This window comes from Salmo salar, chromosome ssa17 (assembly GCF_905237065.1).
Source record: "Salmo salar chromosome ssa17, Ssal_v3.1, whole genome shotgun sequence".
Lineage (NCBI taxonomy): Eukaryota > Metazoa > Chordata > Actinopteri > Salmoniformes > Salmonidae > Salmo > Salmo salar.
Window position 1 is genome coordinate 28,701,878 of NC_059458.1, and position 22,442 is coordinate 28,724,319.

The window sequence follows — 22,442 nt, forward strand, 5'->3', positions numbered from 1 at the left end:
CTAACCTGACACAAGACCCTGGTTCCCCCTGTGAGGACAGGCTAACCTGACACCAGACCCTGGTTCCACCTGTGGGGACTGCCTAACCTGACACCAGACCCTGGTTCCCCCTGTGGGGACAGCCTAACCTGACACCAGACCCTGGTTCCCCTTGTGGGGACAGGCTAACCTAACACCATACCCTGGTTCCCCCTTTGGGGACAGCCTAACCTGACACCAGACCCTGGTTCCCCTTGTCAGGGCAGCCTAACCTGACACCAGACCCTGGTTCCCCCTGTCAGGGCAGCCTAACCTGACACCAGAACCTGGTTCCCCCTGTGGGGACAGCCTAACCTGACACCAGACCCTGGTTCCCCCTGTCAGGACAGCTTAACCTGACACCAGACCCTGGTTCCACCCGTGGGGACAGCCTAACCTGACACCAGACCCAGGTTCCCCCTGTCAGGGCAGCCTAACCTGACACCAGACCCTGGTTCCACCTGTGGGGACAGCCTAACCTGACACCAGACCCTGGATCCCCCTGTGGGAACAGCCTAACCTGACACCAGACCCTGGTTCCCCCTGTGGGGACAGGATAACCTGACACCAGACCCTGGTTCCCCCTGTCAGGGCAGCCTAACCTGACACTAGACCCTGGTTCCCCCTGTCAGGGCAGCCTAACCTGACACAAGACCCTGGTTTCCCCTGTGAGGACAGGCTAACCTGACACCAGACCCTGGTTCCCCCTGTGGGGACAGGATAACCTGACACCAGACCCTGGTTCCACCTGTGAGGACAGGCTAACCTGACACAAGACCCTGGTTCCCCCTGTGAGGACAGGCTAACCTGACACCAGACCCTGATTCCACCTGTGGGGACTGCCTAACCTGACACCAGACCCTGGTGCCCCCTGTGGGGACAGCCTAACCTGACACCAGACCCTGGTTCCCCCTGTGGGGACAGGCTAACCTGACACCAGACCCTGGTTCCCCCTGTCAGGACAGCTTAACCTGACACCAGGCCCTGGTTCCACCTGTGGGGACAGCCTAACCTGACACCAGACCCTGGTTCCCCCTGTCAGGACAGCCTAACCTGAGACCAGACCCTGGTTCCCCCTGTGGGGACAGCCTAACCTGACACCAGACCCTAGTTCCCCCTGTGAGGACAGGCTAACCCGACACCAGACCCTGGTTCCACCTGTGGGACAGTCTAACCTGACACCAGACCCTGGCTCCCCCTGTGGGGACAGGCTAACCTGACACCAGACCCTGGTTCCACCTGTGGGACAGTCTAACCTGACACCAGACCCTGGCTCCCCCTGTGGGGACAGGCTAACCTGACACCAGACCCTGGTTCCCCCTGTGGGCACAGGCTAACCTAACACCAGACCCTGTTTCCACCTGTGGGACAGTCTGCCCTGACACCAGACCCTGGTTCCCCCTGTGGGCACAGGCTAACCTGACACCAGACCCTGTTTCCACCTGTGGCACAGTCTAACCTGACACCAGACCCCGGGTTCCCCCTGTGGGGACAGGCTAACCTGACACCAGACCCTGGTTCCCCCGTGTGGGGACAGGCTAACCTGACACCAGACCCTGGTTCCACTTGTGGGGACAGGCTAACCTGACACCAGACCCTGGACCCCTGTGAGGACAGCCTAACCTGACACCAGACCCTGGTTCCCCCTGTGAGGACAGGCTAACCTGACACCAGACCCTGGTTCCCCCTTTGGGGACAGCCTAACCTGACACCAGACCCTGGTTCCACCTGTGAGGACAGGCTAACCTGACACCAGACCCTGGTTCCCCCTTTGGGGACAGCCTAACCTGACACCAGACCCTGGTTCCCCCTGTCAGGACAGCCTAACCTGACACCAGACCCTGGTTCCCCCTGTCAGGGCAGCCTAACCTGACACCAGACCCTGGTTCCCCTGTGGGGACAGCCTAACCTGACACCAGACCCTGGTTCCCCCTGTCAGGACAGCTTAACCTGACACCAGACCCTGGTTCCACCCGTGGGGACAGCCTAACCTGACACCAGACCCTGGTTCCCCCTGTCAGGACAGCCTAACCTGACAGCAGACCCTGGTTCCACCCGTGGGGACAGCCTAACCTGACACCAGACCCTGGTTCCCCCTGTCAGGGCAGCCTAACCTGACACCAGACCCTGGTTCCACCTGTGGGGACAGCCTAACCTGACACCAGACCCTGGTTCCACCTGTGAGGACAGCCTAACCTGACACCAGACTCTCGATCCCCCTGTGGGGACAGCCTAACCTGACACCAGACCCTGGTTGCCCCTGTGGGGACAGGATAACCTGACACCAGACCCTGGTTTCCCCTGTCAGGGCAGCCTAACCTGACACTAGACCCTGGTTCCCCCTGTCAGGGCAGCCTAACCTGACACAAGACCCTGGTTCCCCCTGTGAGGACAGGCTAACCTGACACCAGACCCTGGTTCCCCCTGTGGGGACAGCCTAACCTGACAACAGACCCTGGTTCCTCCTGTCAGGGCAGCCTAACCTGACACCAGATCTGGGTCCCCGTGTGGGGACAGCCTAACCTGACACCAGACCCTGATTCCCCCTGTGGGGACAGGATAACCTGACACCAGACCCTGGTTCCCCCTGTCAGGGCAGCCTAACCTGACACTAGACCCTGGTTCCCCCTGTCAGGGCAGCCTAACCTGACACAAGACCCTGGTTCCCCCTGTGAGGACAGGCTAACCTGACACCAGACCTTGGTGCCCCCTGTGGGGACAGCCTAACCTGACAACAGACCCTGGTTCCTCCTGTCAGGGCAGCCTAAGCTGACACCAGACCCTGGTTCCCCCTGTGGGGACAGGATAACCTGACACCAGACCCTGGTTCCCCCTGTGAGGACAGCCTAACCTGACACCAGACCTTGGTTCCACCTGTGGGGACAGCCTAACCTGACACCAGACCCTGGTTCCCCCTGTCAGGGCAGGCTAACCTGACACCAGACCCTGGTTCCCCCTGTGAGGACAGGCTAACCTGACACAAGACTCTGGTTCCCCCTGTGAGGACAGGCTAATCTGACACCAGACCCTGGTTCCACCTGTGAGGACAGCCTAACCTGAAACCAAACCCTGGTTCCCCCTGTGAGGACAGGCTAACCTGACACCAGACCCTGGTTCCCCCTTTGGGGACAGCCTAAACTGACACCAGACCCTGGTTCCCCCTGTGAGGACAGCCTAACCTGACACCAGACCTTGGTTCCACCTTTTTGGACAGCCTAACCTGACACCAGACCCTGGACCCCTGTGGGGACAGCCTAACCTGACACCAGACCCTGGTTCCACCTGTGGGGACAGGCTAACCTGACACCAGACCCTGGACCCCTGTGGGGACAGCCTAACCCAACAACACAAGAGTCACGTTTGTTTATTCACCCAGAACAAGCTAATTATATTGTAATTCAGGGCATTTTCATTACTTCCACCAAGTCAGGATACGGTGAGGAAGAGAGGAAGACTATGAAGAAGTATTCCCTGTTAAGTGTCCAGAATGGAAATATCTACCTAGAATTATTTGAATTAAATTCGACATACATTCAATACTGTTATGTCTGCCATCTCTCCATTCATTGGTCGATATGGCCCCAGCAGCACTGGTCAGGTTCTGTCAATCTGAGGATGTGATTGGTCAACTCACCCGTCATAGAGGTTGCAGGACGGCACACAGGAACGTCCTCGGCTGAAGTAGCGACAGGAGAGGCACTGGTCAGGCCCTGGACCCCAGCAACCATCTTCAGAACACAGCCGGTCGCACACCATCCTCTGCTGGGCTGTGGAGCACGCACACATATGAACACACACACACAGACCCGAGGACACACACAAGTGCAAACAAATGAACAAACACGCACACGTTTGTGCACGTGCGCACACACACACACAAACACACACATCAGGGACACAGCGATAAAAGTTGTTCATGACAGCACAATAAGGTGAGAACATGGATGCTATATTGGCAATATGTGCTAACGCATGATGAAACTAGCCTAAAGGGTCGGGTGTGTGTGTGTGTGTGTGTGTGTGTGTGTGTGTGTGTGTGGTGTGTGTGTGTGTGTGTGTGTGTGTGTGTGTGTGTGTGTGTGTGTCTGTGTGTTCACCAGTATTTCCCATACCTCTACCATTCTTTCTGCCCAGGCCTGTTACAATACTGTTAAACACTGTTTTAAATGTAAACAGTCAATAGACACTGCATCTGACTACACTCCCCACTGACCTCCACAAGCCCATCCACTTTCCTCATCGACTGCCTCAGTGAGTGACACATCCCTGGGGTGAGCCATGTCCCCCTGTCCCCCTGTCCCCCTGTCCCAATCCACTTCCACAGCTCCCGCTCCACTGTCTGGGCTGGTCGATGGCTGGATGAGAGACTAATGAAGAGGCCTTCTAACAGGGTTATTGATCCCACACCGCAACACTCATTAACACGCTAATGACATCAACCACCGCTTGGCAGGAAGACTCCACAACACGTCTTCCTTTCTCTTCTTCTTTATCTCTCTCTATCTCTCTCTTTATTTCTCTCTCTCTCTCTTTATCTCTCTCTCTCTTCTTTATCTCTATCTCTCTCTTTATTTCTCTCTCTCTCTTTATCTCTCTCTCTCTTCTTTATCTTTATCTTTATCTCTCTCTTTTATCTCTCTTTATCTCTCTCTCTCTCTCTCTCTTCCTCATCCATCCCTCCCTCCCTCCCTCCCTCCCTCCCTCCCTCCCTCCCTCCCTCCCTCCCTCCCTCCCTCCCTCCCTCCCTCCCTCCCTCCCTCTTTTCTCTGTCTCACTGTCCATCTTGTGTCAGTGTGACGTGTGTTGTTCGCTCCCAGCCCCATGTCACAGGACCAATGTGTTTATCTGAGGATGCTGATGTGTCAAGCTGCTACCGTCCAGCCCTAGTTTCCAAGCTCTCCATAGACCAAGCATGGAGCCTTGTGGATACTAGCCTTTTGGAGCCCTGATGGAGCCAAAATGGAGCTGGCTCTTGTTCTGGAACCACACAAAGTACATCTCTCATAGGATCAAACTCTCTATGTACTTGAATCAAAACAAGGGGTCTGAGTAATACAATCCCCTGACATGAATGCATGGAGTCCCTCTATAGAAAATCACAAAACCTGTCATTTTATCCAACACCTCCCAACTCAGTAAGTTCTTTCCCAGTAAGCTCTTTGTTCAGCAGAGAGCTGAGTCAGGGGTTTAGTGTCTGTAGGGAGCGGGAACTTGGAACGTAATGACACCATTGTGTTGAAAACGTGTGACTGTGTGGACCTAGTGCATGTGTACATACGTACCTGAATATGTCTGCTCCTGCATCTCTGTGTATGTGTACATACCTGAATATGTCTGCTCCTCCATCTCTGTGTATGTGTACATACCTGAATATGTCTGCTCCTGCATCTCTGTGTATGTGTACATACCTGAATATGTCTGCTCCTGCATCTCTGTGTATGTGTACATACCTGAATATGTCTGCTCCTCCATCTCTGTGTATGTGTACATACCTGAATATGTCTGCTCCTGCATCTCTGTGTATGTGTACATACCTGAATATGTCTGCTCCTGCATCTCTGTGTATGTGTACATACCTGAATATGTCTGCTCCTGCATCTCTGTGTATGTGTACATACCTGAATATGTCTGCTCCTGCATCTCTGTGTATGTGTACATACCTGAATATGTCTGCTCCTGCATCTCTGTGTATGTGTACATACCTGAATATGTCTGCTCCTGCATCTCTGTGTATGTGTACATACCTGAATATGTCTGCTCCTCCATCTCTGTGCTGTGTGTGTCTGTGCAATCAACAACAGGTGTGTGTGCATACCAACGCATGTGCGACCAAATGTGTGTCACTCACTGCACTCGCTGGGGGCGCGGTTGTTGCGGATGAGCACCTTCTGGTTGCTGGTGCGGAACAGGCTCGTCCAGTTGACGGTGTTGTAGAAGCACAGGCGGCTGTTGTTGGTGATGTACACGTTGCCCGCACTGATCTCATCCAGAGACTGGAACTGGAGAGAGGAGATCCAACGCTGCTTCAGGATCAGCAGAGAGATCCCACTGTGTGTGTGAGAGAGACAGAGAGAGAAAGAGGGAGAGAGAGAGAGAGAGAGAGAGAGAGAGAGAGAAAGAGAGACAGAGAAATAGAGAGAGAGAGAGCGACAGAGAGAGAGAGAGAGAGACAGAGAAAGAGAGAGAGAGAGCGACAGAGAGAGAGAGAGAGAGAGAGAGAGAGAGAGAGAGAGAGAGAGAGAGAGAGAGAGAGAAAGAGAGACAGAGAAAGAGAGAGAGAGAGAGAGCAACAGAGAGAGAGAGAGAGAGAGAGAGAGAGACAGAGAAAGAGAGAGAGAGCGACAGAGAGAGAGAGAGCGACAGAGAGAGAGTGAGAGCGACAGAGAGAGAGAGAGAGAGAGAGAGAGAAGCTCTTTGTTTAACCATTCATGTTGTTAAAGAATATATATATAGAACATAGATTAGCATCAATGGAAGAAACAGCATCATTAAAAGAGAGAAAGGAGGAGAGAGAGAGTGTGCATGTGAGAAAGAGATTGAATTGAGAGAGAGAGCTCTGTTTAACCATTCATTACATTACATTTTAGTCATTTAGCAGACGCTCTTATCCAGAGTAACTTACAGTAGTGAATGCATACACTTCATACATTTTTTTCTCCATACTGGTCCCCCGTGGGAATCAAACCCACAACCCTGGCGTTGCAAACACCATGCTCTACCAACTGAGCCACATGGGACCATTCATGTTGTTAAAGAAAATATATATAGAACATAGATTAGCATCAATAGAAGAAACAGCATCATTAAAAGAGAGAAAGGGTTAGAGAGAAAGGAGGAGAGAGAGAGTGTGTGCATGTGAGAAAGAGAGAGAAAGGAAGAGAGAGAGAGAGATTGAAAATTGAATTGAATTGAGAGAGAGAGAGAGAGAGAGAGAGAGACAGAGAGAGACAGAGAGAGAGAGAGAGAGAGAGAGAGAGAGAGAGAGAGAGAGAGAGAGAGAGAGAGAGAGTGAGAAGAAGAGAGAGAAGAACCAGAAGAAGATAATGAAAGCTGAGGGTCACCATGGAATGAAAGGAAAATGAAGGAGAGAGTAGGCGGAGAGTTCAGCTCTAGACAGTTGACTCTATCACATGTGATTGTGCTGAGTTTGACAGTCCTCCCCCATGTACAGAGTCTACTACCAACTAATACATCATTTAGAAAACAAGACACTACAACTCCTTTGACTCCTTTGACTCTGCGCCTCCCCTTGGATCTTTCTGCGATCAGCTAATGCAAAACAGTTATCAAAACAACATATTAATCAAAGGGTTGCTAGGAGCATCAAAGGGCCCTTTTGGAGCTCGGGTGTTATGGGGCCCTTAGAAGAACATAACCCGGCTGATCATTAGTGCAGAGAACTTTACAACACAGAGAGAGAAGAACCAGAAGGAGTGAGGAGAGTAAGAGAGAGAGAGAGAGAGAGAGAGAGAGAGAGAGAGAGAGACTGATAGAGAGAGTGAGCGAGAGAGAGAAACGGAGAGAGAGAGAGAGACGGGAGACGGGGAGAGAGAGAGAGAGACGGGGAGAGAGAGAATGAGAGCGAGAGCAGAAAGAGAGAGAGATGTGGAGAGAGAGCGAGAGAGAGAGAGTGAGGTATGGGTTCCTCTCACCAAACAAGAATTCACAAAATTGGACAAACACCGAATTGAGACTGCATACAGAATTCTGCTAAAAGTATCCTCTGTGTATGATGTAAAAGACAAAATAATGTTTCATCAAATTATCAATATCCAGAAAAGACCCGTTAAATTCTACAACCACCAAAAGGAAGCGATTCCCAAACCTTCCATAACAAAGCCATCACCTACAGAGAGATGAACCTGGAGAAGAGTCCCCTAAGCCAGCTGGTCCTGGGGCTCTGTTCACAACCACAAACACACCCCACAGAGCCCCAGGACAGCAACACAATTAGACCCAACCAAATCATGAGAAAACAAAAAGATAATTTCTTGACACATTGGAAAGAATTGACAAAAAAACAGAGCAAACTAGAATGCTATTTGGTCCTAAACAGAGAGTACACAGTGGCAGAATACCTGACCACTGTGACTGACCCAAAATGAAGGAAAGCTTTGACTATGTACAGACTCAGTGAGCATGACCTTGCTATTGAGAAAGGCCACCGTAGGCAGACCTGGCTCTCAAGAGAAGACAGGCTATGTGCACACTGCCCACAAAATGAGGTGGAAACTGAGTTTGAACTTCCTAACCTCCTGTCAAATGTATGACCATATTAGAGACACATATTTCCCTCAGAATTCACAGACCCACAAAGAATTTGAAAACAGATCCAATGTTGATAAACTCCCATATCTACTGGGTGAAATACCACAGTGTGCCATCACAGCAGTAAGATTTGTGACCTGTTGCCACAAGAAAAGGTCAACCAGTGAAGAACAAACACCATTGTAAATACAACCCATATTTATGTTTATTTATTTTCCCTTTTATACTTTAACTATTTGCACATCGTTACAACACTGTATATATACATAATATGACATTTGAAATGTCTTTAGTCTTTTGGAGAGAGAGAGAGAGAGAGAGAGAGAGAGAGGGGGGGAGAGTAGAGCAGAAGGATAAGGAGTAGGAACAGAAGAACAGAGAGGAGGAGGAGCGGGGGAGGAGGAGGAAGACAAGGGTCAACACTAAACAGTTCTGTGTTTCCCTGTGTGTGGGGAATGTCTATGTGAGTATGCATGTACTTGTCACGTGTGCTCCCTCTCCGGCCTCTAGGTCACCAGGCTGCTCATTATGGCGCACACCTGTCACCATCGTTACGCGCACCTGCGCGTCATCACTCACCTGGACTCCATCACCTCCCTAGATTACCTCCCCTATATCTGTCACTCCCTTTGGTTCCTTCCCCAGGCATTATGGTTTCTGTTCCAGTGTTTAGTCTGTGCGTTGTTCGTGTTTCTTGTTTTGTTTTATGTTGCATTTATTTATTAAAACACTCGCTCCGTGAACTTGCTTCCCAACTCGCAGCACACACGTTATAGCACTACACTGTGGGGTTGTTTTAAACCCCCATATTGGTGTATTTCAGGGGTAGGCAGCTAGATTCAGCCCGGAATATCATTCTAATCATTTATACACTGCAAATTGACCACAACTAAGCCCAAAAAGAGATTGTTTTTGAAAATAACAATAATTTCATATCTAGATTATGTTGAGACACTGTCACATTTGTCTCTTTTTTAACTCATGGGAAAACTTGGGAACAGATTTCCTAAATACTTTTTAAAAATTTTTTATACCTGGTGATTTTACGGACTGTTTTGACGCAAACTAAAATCCTAAAATAATAATAATAAAATGTACTATATGATAATGAATTAGTTGATTTCTGACTGTTACCTGTACAGTGATCTCCCACCGATGGTTGCCAGATTGGAGAAGACACCGAGGTCTGTCATGTTCTCTGGCCAGGACTGGATATTGAGGAACCCTAGAGGAGAAATGGCAACCCACAGACAAACACACACTGATTATACCAACTCATTAAGTTCAATGTCGTTATGTGCTTTTGATGCCGCATGAATGAAGATGACAAAAAGACTACACTGTCTAGTACAGGTGGATGATCTTAATTTGATCACTCTTTTGTTGCTGAGAATTTTCATGCACGGCAGGAAATGCAAAATTATAGTGTATTCAAGGTTCAAAAAGGATTTTAAAGTTTCTGATTTCCACTTGAAAATGTCTGAATTTATTTGCCCTAACAAAAAATGTATCAACTCCTACAAAAAAATGTCCATTCATTATAATCCACATAATCATTTACATTTCCCGTTGCCTGCTGTAGCAAACTGGCTCAAATTAAGATCTAACAGGTGTAGAACTTTGAAAAGTTTATCATTGATGAGAAAAACTGAATCTGAATGGGAGCATAACAACTCTGTCTTTATTACCCCACAGAGAAGAACTGAATGTTCTCCTATTTGATGAAGGAGGTATTTAGAGGGGGAAGCTACACTTTCATTGCTTTTATGTGCTTCTTACAAGGATCCCATTTCTTTAAAGGAAATGTATTGGGTAAAGACAATATCCAACTGATTAGCTGAATGAGTGTAACATCACTGGGCATAATACGACTGTTGCATGTGCCTTAATGATAGATAATATTGTGTGTGTGTGTGTGTGTGTGTGTGTGTGTGTGTGTGTGTGTGTGTGTGTGTGTGTGTGTGTGTGTGTGTGTGTGTGTGTGTGTGTGTGTGTGTGTGTGTGTGTGTGTGTGTGTGTGTGTGTGTGTGTGTGTGTGTGTGTGTGTGTGTGTGTCTGTGTGTGTGTCTGTATGTGTGTACGTGCGTGCATTTGTGTGCCCATTAAAGTGGACAGTATAGGCCCTGCCTTGGAGAGATAATTGGTCGTTGCTCTTCCTTATTGCCCTGGTTTTCATTATGAAAATGAAGTTTCAGTCCATTAGCTATTTGGCTCAACCGCGAGTCGCAGGGTTTAATATGACAAAAGGTTTTACAGATGAGGTATAGCTCATCCCTTTATACAAGTCCTAATGGGCATTATCAGAAGAATAAATATACACACACTCCGCACGTACAGTACACACACACACACACACTCATGCAGACGCACACACACGCCCACACACACACACACGCACACACACGCACACACACACACACACACACACACACACACACACCCCCCAAATCCAGATACAATAACAGAGTCTATACATTCCTTCTCTCGCTTTCATCCTCACTCTCTTGTGTTTCCTCCCATGTCTCACAGTGTGTGTGTGTGTGTGTGTGTGCGTCTCACCTGTGATCTCTCTCACTGTGCGGAACACGTTGAGCCGCTCCGGGTCCAAGGCCCCTATACCATGGTACATATCCCTATGGCCCATCAGAGAGAACAGGAGAATGAGAGGAGTGAGAGAGAGAGAGAGAGAAAGAGAAAGAGAAAGAGAAAGAGAAAGAGAGAGAGAGAGAGAGAGAGAGAGAGAGAGAGAGAGAGAGAGAGAGAGAGAGAGAGATTAAAACAACTCTCTGCGTCCCACTTTAGAATGTGTCTGCATGTGCATAAAATGCCAAGGAACCTTTGACCTGACCTATTCCACCTACAGTCTGTGTGAATGAGAGATCGTCCTGTAGTGTCGTGTTGCCTGAAGCGAGGGTGGCTGCACAGCATCCCAGGGCAACAAGGCAAGGTCACGGGGTGAAATGAGTTCTGACAATCTCCCCTGCCTTCTCCCTGTCTTCCTCTCTTCCTCTGGGGCAGGGCCTGTACGGCTGACGGTAGGCCTATGTCTCAGAGAAAATACCCTGGTTGTATTCAGAAGGGAGGCCCCCATGCTAGTTGACAGACTACCCTCCCTGGACCCAGCTCCAGACTGCAAGCTCAGCACTGACTGCAAAACTGAGTGGTTCTTTGTCTTAGTTAAGTGCCAACAATGGAGGAGGGGTGGGAAGGGGTGGTGGTGGGGGAGGAGGTTGGGGAAGTCAGGGAAGGGGTGGGGAGGGGTGGTTGTGGGAGAGGAGGAGGGGGAGGGGGAGGGGGGGAATAACACTAACACCTGGAGTAATGTTAAGTAACGCTTACAACGGACACTACCACTACCAGCTGGAATAAGGTAAAGTAACACTTACAACGGACACTACCACCTAGTATATTGTCTGACATACACACGGTTGGAATGTTGTTTCAGCCAATCAGCATCTAGGACCCAAACTACTAGGTTTATAATAAACAGTACATACCCTTTGATGCCGGTGATGAGGAAGATGAGGTTGCCGTTGATCTTGGTGCAGTTGACAAACATCTCTATGTTGCTGGCATCCACCGTCTGGGCTGTCTGCAGACTGCCAGTCCCTATGCCGTCACACACTGGAACGCACACACACACACACACACACACACACACACACACACACACACACACACACACACACACACACACACACACACACACACACACACACACACACACACACACACACACACACACACACACACACACACAGCAATGACATTTCTGCAACATTCCTCTGTCCAAGTCACAAGCTCCTTCCAGTTCCAAATGTTTTACTATCACACATACAGTAGCTACCAACGACCTTGGCATTTCTTTCACCACCGAGTTCCCTGGTCAAGGATGGATGCTCTCTCAAGTATTTTCCTTATAAAGTCATTATTTGGTGCATTGGCAAGGGCCTTTTCCCTGCTCAACACATTCAGATTGCTCTGATGACTTGGAAGACTTACAAAAGCATGAGCCAACGGTAGTGTCCTAAATGGCACTCTATTCCTTATGTAGTGCACTACTTTTGACCCGTACGGAACACACAGGGCTCTGGTCAAACGTAGTTCACTACAAAGGGCATAGGGTACTATTTGGGCCATAGCAATCTGAGCCATTTCCCACCGGCTAATGAATTCATTACATCGGCATTAATTACACTTATAGGCCGGAAGTAGAGCCAAGTGTTTCTGACAGAGGCCTGACCGGGATGAATATGGCTGGCGTTAACTGGTGGAACCAATTTTTGATTGTGATTTATACTAGCCATTTCAATACCTGAAATGTTAATTTGTTATTTCCCACAGTTCCTCTGGGCCATCTCTCATTACCCCGCCCGTCCCCCTGACAGTATAATCAAGAGATGTGGAATCGATAGACACACATATCTCTGAGCACTGAGCCTGAGAAACATAATTCATCAGCATTGAGGAGGAGACAGAGAGGTAAGGGGTGGTACAGACATCAGGATTGGTTAGGAGACAGAGAGGTTAGGGGTGGTATATGGGAGGAGACATAGAGGTTAGGGGTGGTATATGGGAGGAGACAGAGAGGTTAGGGGTGGTATATGGGAGGAGACAGAGAGGTAAGGGGTGGTATATGGGAGGAGACAGAGAGGTAAGAGGTGGTATATGGGAGGAGACAGAGATGTAAGGGGTGGTATATGGGAGGAGACAGAGAGGTTAGGGGTGGTATATGGGAGGAGACAGAGAGGTAAGGGGTGGTATAAACATCAGGATTGGTTAGGAGACAGAGAGGTAAGGGGTGGTATATAGGAGGAGACAGAGAGGTCATGGGTGGTATATGGGAGGAGACAGAGAGGTTAGGGGTGGTATATGGGAGGAGACATAGAGGTTAGGGGTGGTATATGGGAGGAGACAGAGAGGTTAGGGGTGGTATATGGGAGGAGACAGAGAGGTAAGGGGTGGTATATGGGAGGAGACAGAGAGGTAAGGGGTGGTATATGGGAGGAGACAGAGAGGTAAGAGGTGGTATATGGGAGGAGACAGAGATGTAAGGGGTGGTATATGGGAGGAGACAGAGAGGTTAGGGGTGGTATATGGGAGGAGGCAGAGAGGTAAGGGGTGGAATAAACATCAGGATTGGTTAGGAGACAGAGAGGTAAGGGGTGGTATATAGGAGGAGACAGAGAGGTCATGGGTGGTATATGGGAGGAGACAGAGAGGTCAGGGGTGGTATATGGGAGGAGACAGAGATGTAAGGGGTGGTATATGGGAGGAGACAGAGAGGTTAGGGGTGGTATATGGGAGGAGACAGAGAGGTAAGGGGTGGTATATGGGAGGAGACAGAAAGGTAAGAGGTGGTATATGGGAGGAGACAGAGATGTAAGGGGTGGTATATGGGAGGAGACAGAGAGGTTAGGGGTGGTATATGGGAGGAGACAGAGAGGTAAGAGGTGGTATATGGGAGGAGACAGAGAGGTAAGGGGTGGTATATGGGAGGAGACAGAGAGGTAAGGGGTGGTATATAGGAGGAGACAGAGAGGTAAGGGGTGGTATATAGGAGGAGACAGAAAGGTAAGAGGTGGTATATGGGAGGAGGCAGAGAGGTAAGGGGTGGAATAAACATTAGGATTGGTTAGGAGACAGAGAGGTAAGGGGTGGTATATAGGAGGAGACAGAGAGGTAAGGGGTGGTATATAGGAGGAGACAGAGAGGTAAGGGGTGGTATATGGGAGGAGACAGAAAGGCAAGGGGTGGTATATGGGAGGAGACAGAAAGGCAAGGGGTGGTATATAGGAGGAGACAGAGAGGTAAGGGGTGGTATATGGGAGGAGACAGAAAGGCAAGGGGTGGTATATGGGAGGAGACAGAGAGGTAAGGGGTGGTATATGGGAGGAGACAGAGAGGTAAGGGGTGGTATATGGGAGGAGACAGAAAGGCAAGGGGTGGTATATGGGAGGAGACAGAGGGGAAAGGGGTGGTATATGGGAGGAGACAGAGGGGTAAGGGGTGGTATATGGGAGGAGACAGAGAGGTAAGGGGTGGTGTATGGGAGGAGACAGAGAGGTAAGGGGTGGTATATAGGAGGAGACAGAGAGGTAAGGGGTGGTATATGGGAGGAGACAGAGAGGTAAGGGGTGGTATATGGGAGGAGACAGAGAGGTAAGGGGTGGTATATGGGAGGAGACAGAGAGGTAAGGGGTGGTATATGGGAGGAGACAGAGAGGTAAGGGGTGGTATATGGGAGGAGACAGAGAGGTAAGGGGTGGTATATAGGAGGAGACAGAGAGGTAAGGGGTGGTATATGGGAGGAGACAGAGAGGTAAAGGGGTGGTATATGGGAGGAGACAGAGAGGTAAGGGGTGGTATATGGGAGGAGACAGAGAGGTAAGGGGTGGTATATGGGAGGAGACAGAGAGGAAAGGGGTGGTATATGGGAGGAGCTGTGAGGTAAGGGGTGATATAGACTCAGGATTGGTTAGGAGACAGAGAGGGAAGGGGTGGTATATGGGAGGAGACAGAGAGGTTAAGGGGTGGTATATGGGAGGAGACAGAGAGGAAAGGGGTGGTATATGGGAGGAGCTGTGAGGTAAGGGGTGATATAGACATCAGGATTGGTTAGGAGACAGAGAGGGAAGGGGTGGTAGAGACATAAAATAATGAATAGTGGAATAAGTCTGGAAGTGGGGAAGGTTTAAGAAAGGTTCAGAACTACTGGGAGAAATGTGAGTTCTGGTATGTGGGTACATTTGGGTCAGATGTCATTATGGTGGTACAGTATGTGATACCTTTGGGACAGATGTCATTATGGGGGTACAGTATGTGGTACCTATGGGTCAGATATCATTATGGGGATACAGTAAGTGGGACCTTTGGGTCAGATGTATTATGGGGGTACCTTTGGGACAGATTTCATTATGGGGGTACAGTAAGTGGTACCTTTGGGACAGATGTCATTATGGGGGTACAGTATGTGGTACCTATGGGACAGATGTCATTATGGGGGTACAGTAAGTGGTACCTTTGGGTCAGATATCATTATGGGGGTACAGTATGTGGTACATTTAGGACAGATGTCATTATGGGGGTACAGTATGTGGTACCTATGGGTCAGATGTCATTATGGGGGTACAGTATGTGGTACCTATGGGTCAGATATCATTATGGGGGTACAGTATGTGGTACCTTTGGGACAGATGTCATTATGGGGGTACAGTAAGTGGTACCTTTGGGACAGATATCATTATGGGGGTACAGTAAGTGGGACCTTTGGGTCAGATATCATTATAGGGGTACAGTATGTGATACCTTTGGGACAGATGTCATTATGGGGGTACAGTAAGTGGTACCTTTGGGACAGATGTCATTATGGGGGTACAGTAAGTGGTACCTATGGGTCAGATATCATTATGGGGATACAGTAAGTGGGACGTTTGGGTCAGATTTATTATGGGGGTACCTTTGGAACAGATGTCATTATGGTGGTACAGTATGTGGGTACCTTTGGGACAGACATCATTATGGTGGTACAGTATGTGGGTACCTTTGGGATAGATGTCATTATGGTGATAGAGTATGTGGTACATTTAGGACAGATGTCATTATGGGGGTACAGAATGTGGATACCTTTCGGACAGATGTCATTATGGGGGTACAGTATGTGGTACATTTAGGACAGATGTAATTATGGGGGTACAGAATGTGGATACCTTTGGGACAGATGTCATTATGGTGGTACAGTGTGTGGTACCTTTGGGACAGATGTCGTTTTGGGGGTACAGTATGTGGTACCTTTGGGACAGATGTCATTATGGGGGTAACGAATTTGGTACGTTTGGGACAGATGTCATGTTGGGAGTACAGTATGTGGTACCTTTGGGACAGATGTCATTATAGGGGTACAGTATGTGATACCTTTGGGACAGATGTCATTATGGGGGTAACGAATTTGGTACGTTTGGGACAGATGTCATGTTGGGAGTACAGTATGTGGTACCTTTGGGACAGATGTCATTATAGGGGTACAGTATGTGATACCTTTGGGACAGATGTCATTATGGGGGTACAATATGTGGTACGTTTGGGATAGATGTCATTATGGGAGTACAGTATGTGGTACCTTTGGGACAGATGTCATTATGGGAGTACTGTATGTGGATACCTTTGGGACAGATGTCATTATGGGAGTACTGTATGTGGATACCTTTGGGACAGATGTCATTATGGGGGTACAATATGTGGTACGTTTGGGATAGATGTCATTATGGGAGTACAGTATGTGGTACCTTTGGGACAGATGTGATTATGGTGGTACAGTATGTGGGTACCTTTGGGACAGATGTCATTATCGTGGTACAGTATGTGGTACCTTTGGGACAGATGTCATTATGGGAGTACTGTATGTGGATACCTTTGGGACAGATGTCATTATGGGGGTACAGTATGTGGTACCTTTGGGACAGATATCATTATGGGGGTACAATATGTGGTACGTTTGGGATAGATGTCATTATGGGAGTACAGTATGTGGTACCTTTGGGACAGATATCATTATGGGAGTACTGTATGTGGATACCTTTGGGTCAGCTGTCATTATGGGGGTACCTTTGGGACAGATGTCATTATGGGAGTACAGTATGTGGTACCTTTGGGACAGATGTGATTATGGGGTTCCAGTATGTGGATACCTTTGGGACAGATGTAAATTATGGGGGTACCTTTGGGACAGATGTCATTATGGGGATACAGCATGTGGTACCTTTTGGTCAGATGTCATTATGGTGGTACAGTGTGTGGTACCGTTGGGACAGATGTCATTATGGGGGTCCAGTATGTGGTACCTTTGGGACAGATATAATTATGGGGGTACCTTTGGGACAGATGTCATTATGGTGGTACAGTATGGGGGTACGTTTGGGACAGATGTCATAATGGTGGTACAGTATGTGGGTACCTTTGGGACAGATGTCATTATGGGGGTACGGTATGTGGGTACCTTTGGGACAGATCACATTATGGTGGTACAGTATGGGGGTACGTTTGGGACAGATGTCATAATGGTGGTACAGTATGGGGATACCTTTGGGACAGATGTAATTATCGTGGTACGGTATGTGGGTACCTTTGGGACAGATGTAATTATCGTGGTACGGTATGTGGGTACCTTTGGGACAGATGTCATTATTGTGGTACAGTATTTGGGCATCTTTGGGACAGATGTAATTATGGTGGTACAGTATGTGGGTACCTTTGGGACAGATGTCATTATCGTGGTACAGTATGTGGTACCTTTGGGACAGATGTCAGTGCAGGGGATGCACATCTTGGTGCGGTTCTCCTCCACTTCCATCTTGTTGCTGGGACAAGCCCTCACACAGGAGCTGTGGTCCACCACAAAGTTATCTGGGACACAACACACAGATATACACTAACTTTACTCTACACGTTGCAGAAACTCTTCCACATGGCTGTCCTAGATGGTTGCGTTTAACATTACTCTACACGATGCAGAAACTCTTCCACAGGGCTGTCCTAGATGGTTGTGTATAACTTTACTCTACACGATGCAGAAACTCTTCCACAGGGCTGTCCTAGATGGTTGTGTACATGTGTCTGTGTCTGTTCCCTGAATTGATTTGTACATAGTTACAATAGTTAGTACAATAGTTATGAATAGTTATGAAGACATTAGTACAATAGTTATGAAGACATTCAGGTTGAAACATTGCACTCAATAAAATGTGGAACATTCATGGTGTGGGTCATGGGTCATGGGTCATGCCAGCGTTATGGGTCATACCAGCGTTATGCATGGTGTGGGTCAGGGGTCATGGGTCATGCCAGCGTTATGGGTCATACCAGCGTTATGCATGGTGTGGGTCAGGGGTCATGGATCATGCCAGCGTTACAGTGGGGGAAAAAAGTATTTGATCCCCTGCTGATTTTGTTCATTTGCCCACTGACAAAGAAAGGATCAGTCTATAATTTTAATGGTAGGTTTATTTGAACAGTGAGAGACAGAATAACAACAAAAATATCCAGAAAAACGCATGTCAGAAATGTTATAAATTGATTTGCATTTTAATGAGGGAAATAAGTATTTGACCCCCTCTCAATCAGAAAAATTTCTGGCTCCCAGGTGTCTTTTATACAGGTAACGAGCTGAGATTAGGAGCACACTCTTAAAGGGAGTTCTCCTAACCGCAGCTTGTTACCTCTAAAAAAGACACCTGTCCACAGAAGCAATCAATCAATCAGACTACAAACTCTCCACCATGGCCAAGACCAAAGAGCTCTCCAAGGATGTCAGGGACAAGACTGTAGACCTACACAAGGCTGGAATGGGCTACAAGACCATCGCCAAGCAGCTTGGTGAGAAGGTGATAACATTTGGTGCGATTATTTGCAAATGGAAGAAACACAAAAGAACTGTCAATATCCCTCGGCCTGGTGCTCCATGTAAGATCTCACCTCGTGGAGTTGCAATGATCATGAGAACGGTGAGGAATCAGCCCAGAACTACACGGGAGGATCTTGTCAATGATCTCAAGGCAGCTGGGACCATAGTCACCAAGAAAACAATTGGTAACACACTACGTCATGAAGGACTGAAATCCTGCAGCGCCCGCAAGGTCCCCCTGCTCAAGAATACATATACATGCCGTCTGAAGTTTGCCAATAAACATCTGAATGACTCAGAGGACAACTGGTGAAAGTGTTGTGGTCAGATGAGACCAAAATGGAGCTCTTTTACATCAACTCAACTCGCCGTGTTTGGAGGAGGAGGAATGCTGCCTATGATCCCAAGAACACCATCTCCACCGTCAAACATGGAGATGGAAACATTATGCTTTGGGGGTGTTTTTCTGCTAAGGGGACAGGACAACTTCACCGCATCAAAGGGACGATGGACGGGGCCATGTACCGTCAAATCTTGGGTGAGAACCCCCTTCCCTCAGCCAGGGCATTGAAAATGGGTCGTGGATGGGTATTCCAGCATGACAATGACCCAAAACACACGGCCAAGGCAACAAAGGATTGGCTCAAGAAGAAGCACATTAAGGTCCTGGAGTGGCCTAGCCAGTCTCCAGACCTTAATCCCATAGAAAATCTGTGGAGGGAGCTGAAGGTTCGAGTTGCCAAACGTCAGCCTCGAAACCTTAATGACTTGGAGAAGATCTGCAAAGAGGAGTGGGACAAAATCCCTCCTGAGATGTGTGCAAACCTGGTGGCCAACTACAAGAAATATCTGACCTCTGTGATTGCCAACAGGGGTTTTGCCACCAAGTACTAAGTCATGTTTTGCAGAGGGGTCAAATACTTGTTTCCCTCATTAAAATGCAAATCATTTTGTAACATTTTTGACATGTTTTTCTGGATTTTTTTGTGGTTATTCTGTCTCTCACTGTTCAAATAAACCTACCATTAAAATTATAGACTGATCATTTCTTTGTAAGTGGGCAAACATACAAAATCAGCAGGGGATCAAATACTTTTTTCCCCCACTGTATGCATAGTGTGGGTCATCGGTCATGCCACCGGTATGCATGGTGTGGGTCATGGGTCATGTCAGCTTTATGCATGTTGTGGGTCATGGGTCATGGGTCATGCCAGCGTTATGCATGGTGTAGGTCAGGGGTCATGGGTCATGCCAGCGTTATGCATGGTGTGGGTCATGGGTCATGGGTCATGCCAGCAGTATGCATGGTGTGGGTCATGGATCATGCCAGCGTTATACATGGTGTGGGTCAAGGGTCATGCCAGCAGTATGCATGGTGTGGGTCATGGGTCATGCCAGCGTTATGCATGGTGTAGGTCAGGGGTCATGGGTCATGCCAGCGTTATGCATGGTGTGGGTCATGGGTCATGGGTCATGCCAGCAGTATGCATGGTGTGGGTCATGGGTCATGCCAGCGTTATACATGGTGTGGGTCAAGGGTCATGCCAGCAGTATGCATGGTGTGGGTCATGCCAGCGTTATACATGGTGTGGGTCATGCCAGCGTTATACATGGTGTGGGTCAAGGGTCATGCCAGCGTTATACCTGGTGTGGGTCATGCCAGCGTTATACATGGTGTGGGTCAAGGGTCATGCCAGCGTTATACATGGTGTGGGTCAGGCCAGTGTTATACATGGTGTGGGTCAAGGGTCATGCCAGCATTATGCATGGTATGGGTCAGGTAACCAGTTCTTACGGGGACACTTCTCCACACAGAAGGATCCATAGGTGTACTTGGCCCGTGGGTTGGATTCCAGCTGGAAGGTGGTGGGGTTGTACACAAAGGGCTGGGGGCACTGGGTCACACACGCCCCGCTGTCGTTGAAGTTGGTGCAGGCCTGGAGAGGAAACATTAGGAACATGCACATAGTCTGAGGGTATAGGAGCGTGGGGTAGGACTCAATTGAACCAGCCACAGTAATGTACATTGATGTGGTCTTTGTTTAGAAATGTGGAAGCATGTACGTGTTAGAGCAGTCTACCCGGTAGTGGTACATTTTACAACAGACTACCCTAAACCATATGGTGATTTTACTTCACAGTGGGATACAGAGCTATTATATAAATACTACAAGGTGGGTTAGATGTGATTGAGCCCTGAGGAACACAAGGACACACCACTGTTTACTGTTTACTACATGATCAGTTGTTTTTAGCCAGGTTTAATCATATTACAGTATACAGGTCAAAACACTCTTATCCTCCAGGTCAAACTGGATCTGCAACCAAAACACTCTTATCCTCCAGGTCATACTGTATCTGCAGCCAAAACACTCTTATCCTCCAGGTCATACTGTAACTGCAGCCAAAACACTCTTATCCTCCAGGTCATACTGTAACTGCAGCCAAAACACTCTTATCCTCCAGGTCATTCTAGATCTACAGCCAAAACACTCATCCTCCAGGTCATTCTGGATCTGCAGCCAAAACACTCTTATCCTCTAGGTCATACTGTAACTGCAGCCAAAACACTCTTATCCTCCAGGTCATACTGTAACTGCAGCTAAAACACTCTTATCCTCCAGGTCATACTGTAACTGCAGCCAAAACACTCTTATCCTCCAGGTCATACTGGATCTGCAGCCAAAACACTCTTATCCTCCAGGTCATACTGGATCTGCAGCCAAAATACTCTTATCCTCCAAGCCTCCAGACACACCATATATGAGTCAACTATGAGTCAAATAGAAGCCATTGATCCAAAGCCTAAATGGTGAAATGTTTTTCTCATAAAACTGTGAACTTGTCTGTCGTCAATGTTTGCGACCTGTAATAGCGACTAGTAATTGAATTGGATAAGGCTCTATAAGTTACAACTGTAATATCGCTCTGTTAGTAGAAAACATACCTTCATTAAATGAACAGAAAATATTAGGGGATGAAGGTTCATAATTACAATAATAAATTAGCCATTTGGTTGTTTCATCTGAGGAGGAGCAAGTAGACTTCTACAGTCTATTAAACACACAGAGATGTGTCTTTCAGTAACTGGGGAATTAGAGAATTTGTGTGAATTCTGTTGTTATGTTGGGAGAGTAATGTGTGTGTGTGTGTGTTTGTGTGTGTGAGGGGGGTTAACTGTGGATAACTGTCTGTAGGTGTCTGTGTGTATGTGCCGGGCATCTGTGTGTGTGTGTGTGTGTGTGTGTGTGTGTGTGTGTGTGTGTGTGTGTGTGTGTGTGTGTGTGTGTGTGTGTGTGTGTGTGTGTGTGTGTGAGAGGGGGTTAACTGTGGATAACTGTCTGTAGGTGTCTGTGTGTATGCGCCGGGCATCTGTGTGAGCGTGTGCGTGTGTGTGTGTGTGTGTGTGTGTGTGTGTGTGTGTGTGTGTGTGTGTGTGTGTGTGTGTGTGTGTGTGTGTGTGTGTGTGTGTGTGTGTGTGTCCACGTACGAAGCAGTCTGTGTCCTTGGGTCCCGAGCAGCCTCCAGCACACTCCCTGTGGCAGCAGTTACTGACGTAGGGGCCGAAGCAACGGCCGTCACACTGCTCAGCACACACAGTCTTGGTCACTGTGGAGAGCACAGGGTTTACATTACTGACACAGGTATACGCACACACACACACACACACGCACACACACACAATGCACTGCCAGTTATATAGTGTAAGTTATAGCTCTCCATAGAAAATGCCTGATATGGAATGTGGTCAATGCTA

At 48.2% G+C, this 22,442-nt stretch overlaps 1 protein-coding gene across 2 annotated transcripts in view; it reads right to left on the reverse strand.

Moving 5' to 3' along the window:
- Positions 1–22,442, reverse strand: part of LOC106593673 (receptor tyrosine-protein kinase erbB-4) — a 617,461-nt gene that overhangs the window by 172,443 nt on the left and 422,576 nt on the right. For both annotated transcript variants that reach the window (XM_045699348.1, XM_045699347.1), the window contains exons 6-13: positions 22,176–22,294; positions 20,481–20,622; positions 17,575–17,688; positions 11,784–11,910; positions 10,846–10,919; positions 9,421–9,511; positions 5,867–6,066; positions 3,653–3,785 (exon numbers count right to left, since the gene is read on the reverse strand). In XM_045699348.1, the coding sequence (XP_045555304.1) occupies positions 3,653–3,785; positions 5,867–6,066; positions 9,421–9,511; positions 10,846–10,919; positions 11,784–11,910; positions 17,575–17,688; positions 20,481–20,622; positions 22,176–22,294 (1,000 nt within the window). The remainder of the gene's footprint in view (positions 1–3,652; positions 3,786–5,866; positions 6,067–9,420; positions 9,512–10,845; positions 10,920–11,783; positions 11,911–17,574; positions 17,689–20,480; positions 20,623–22,175; positions 22,295–22,442) is intronic.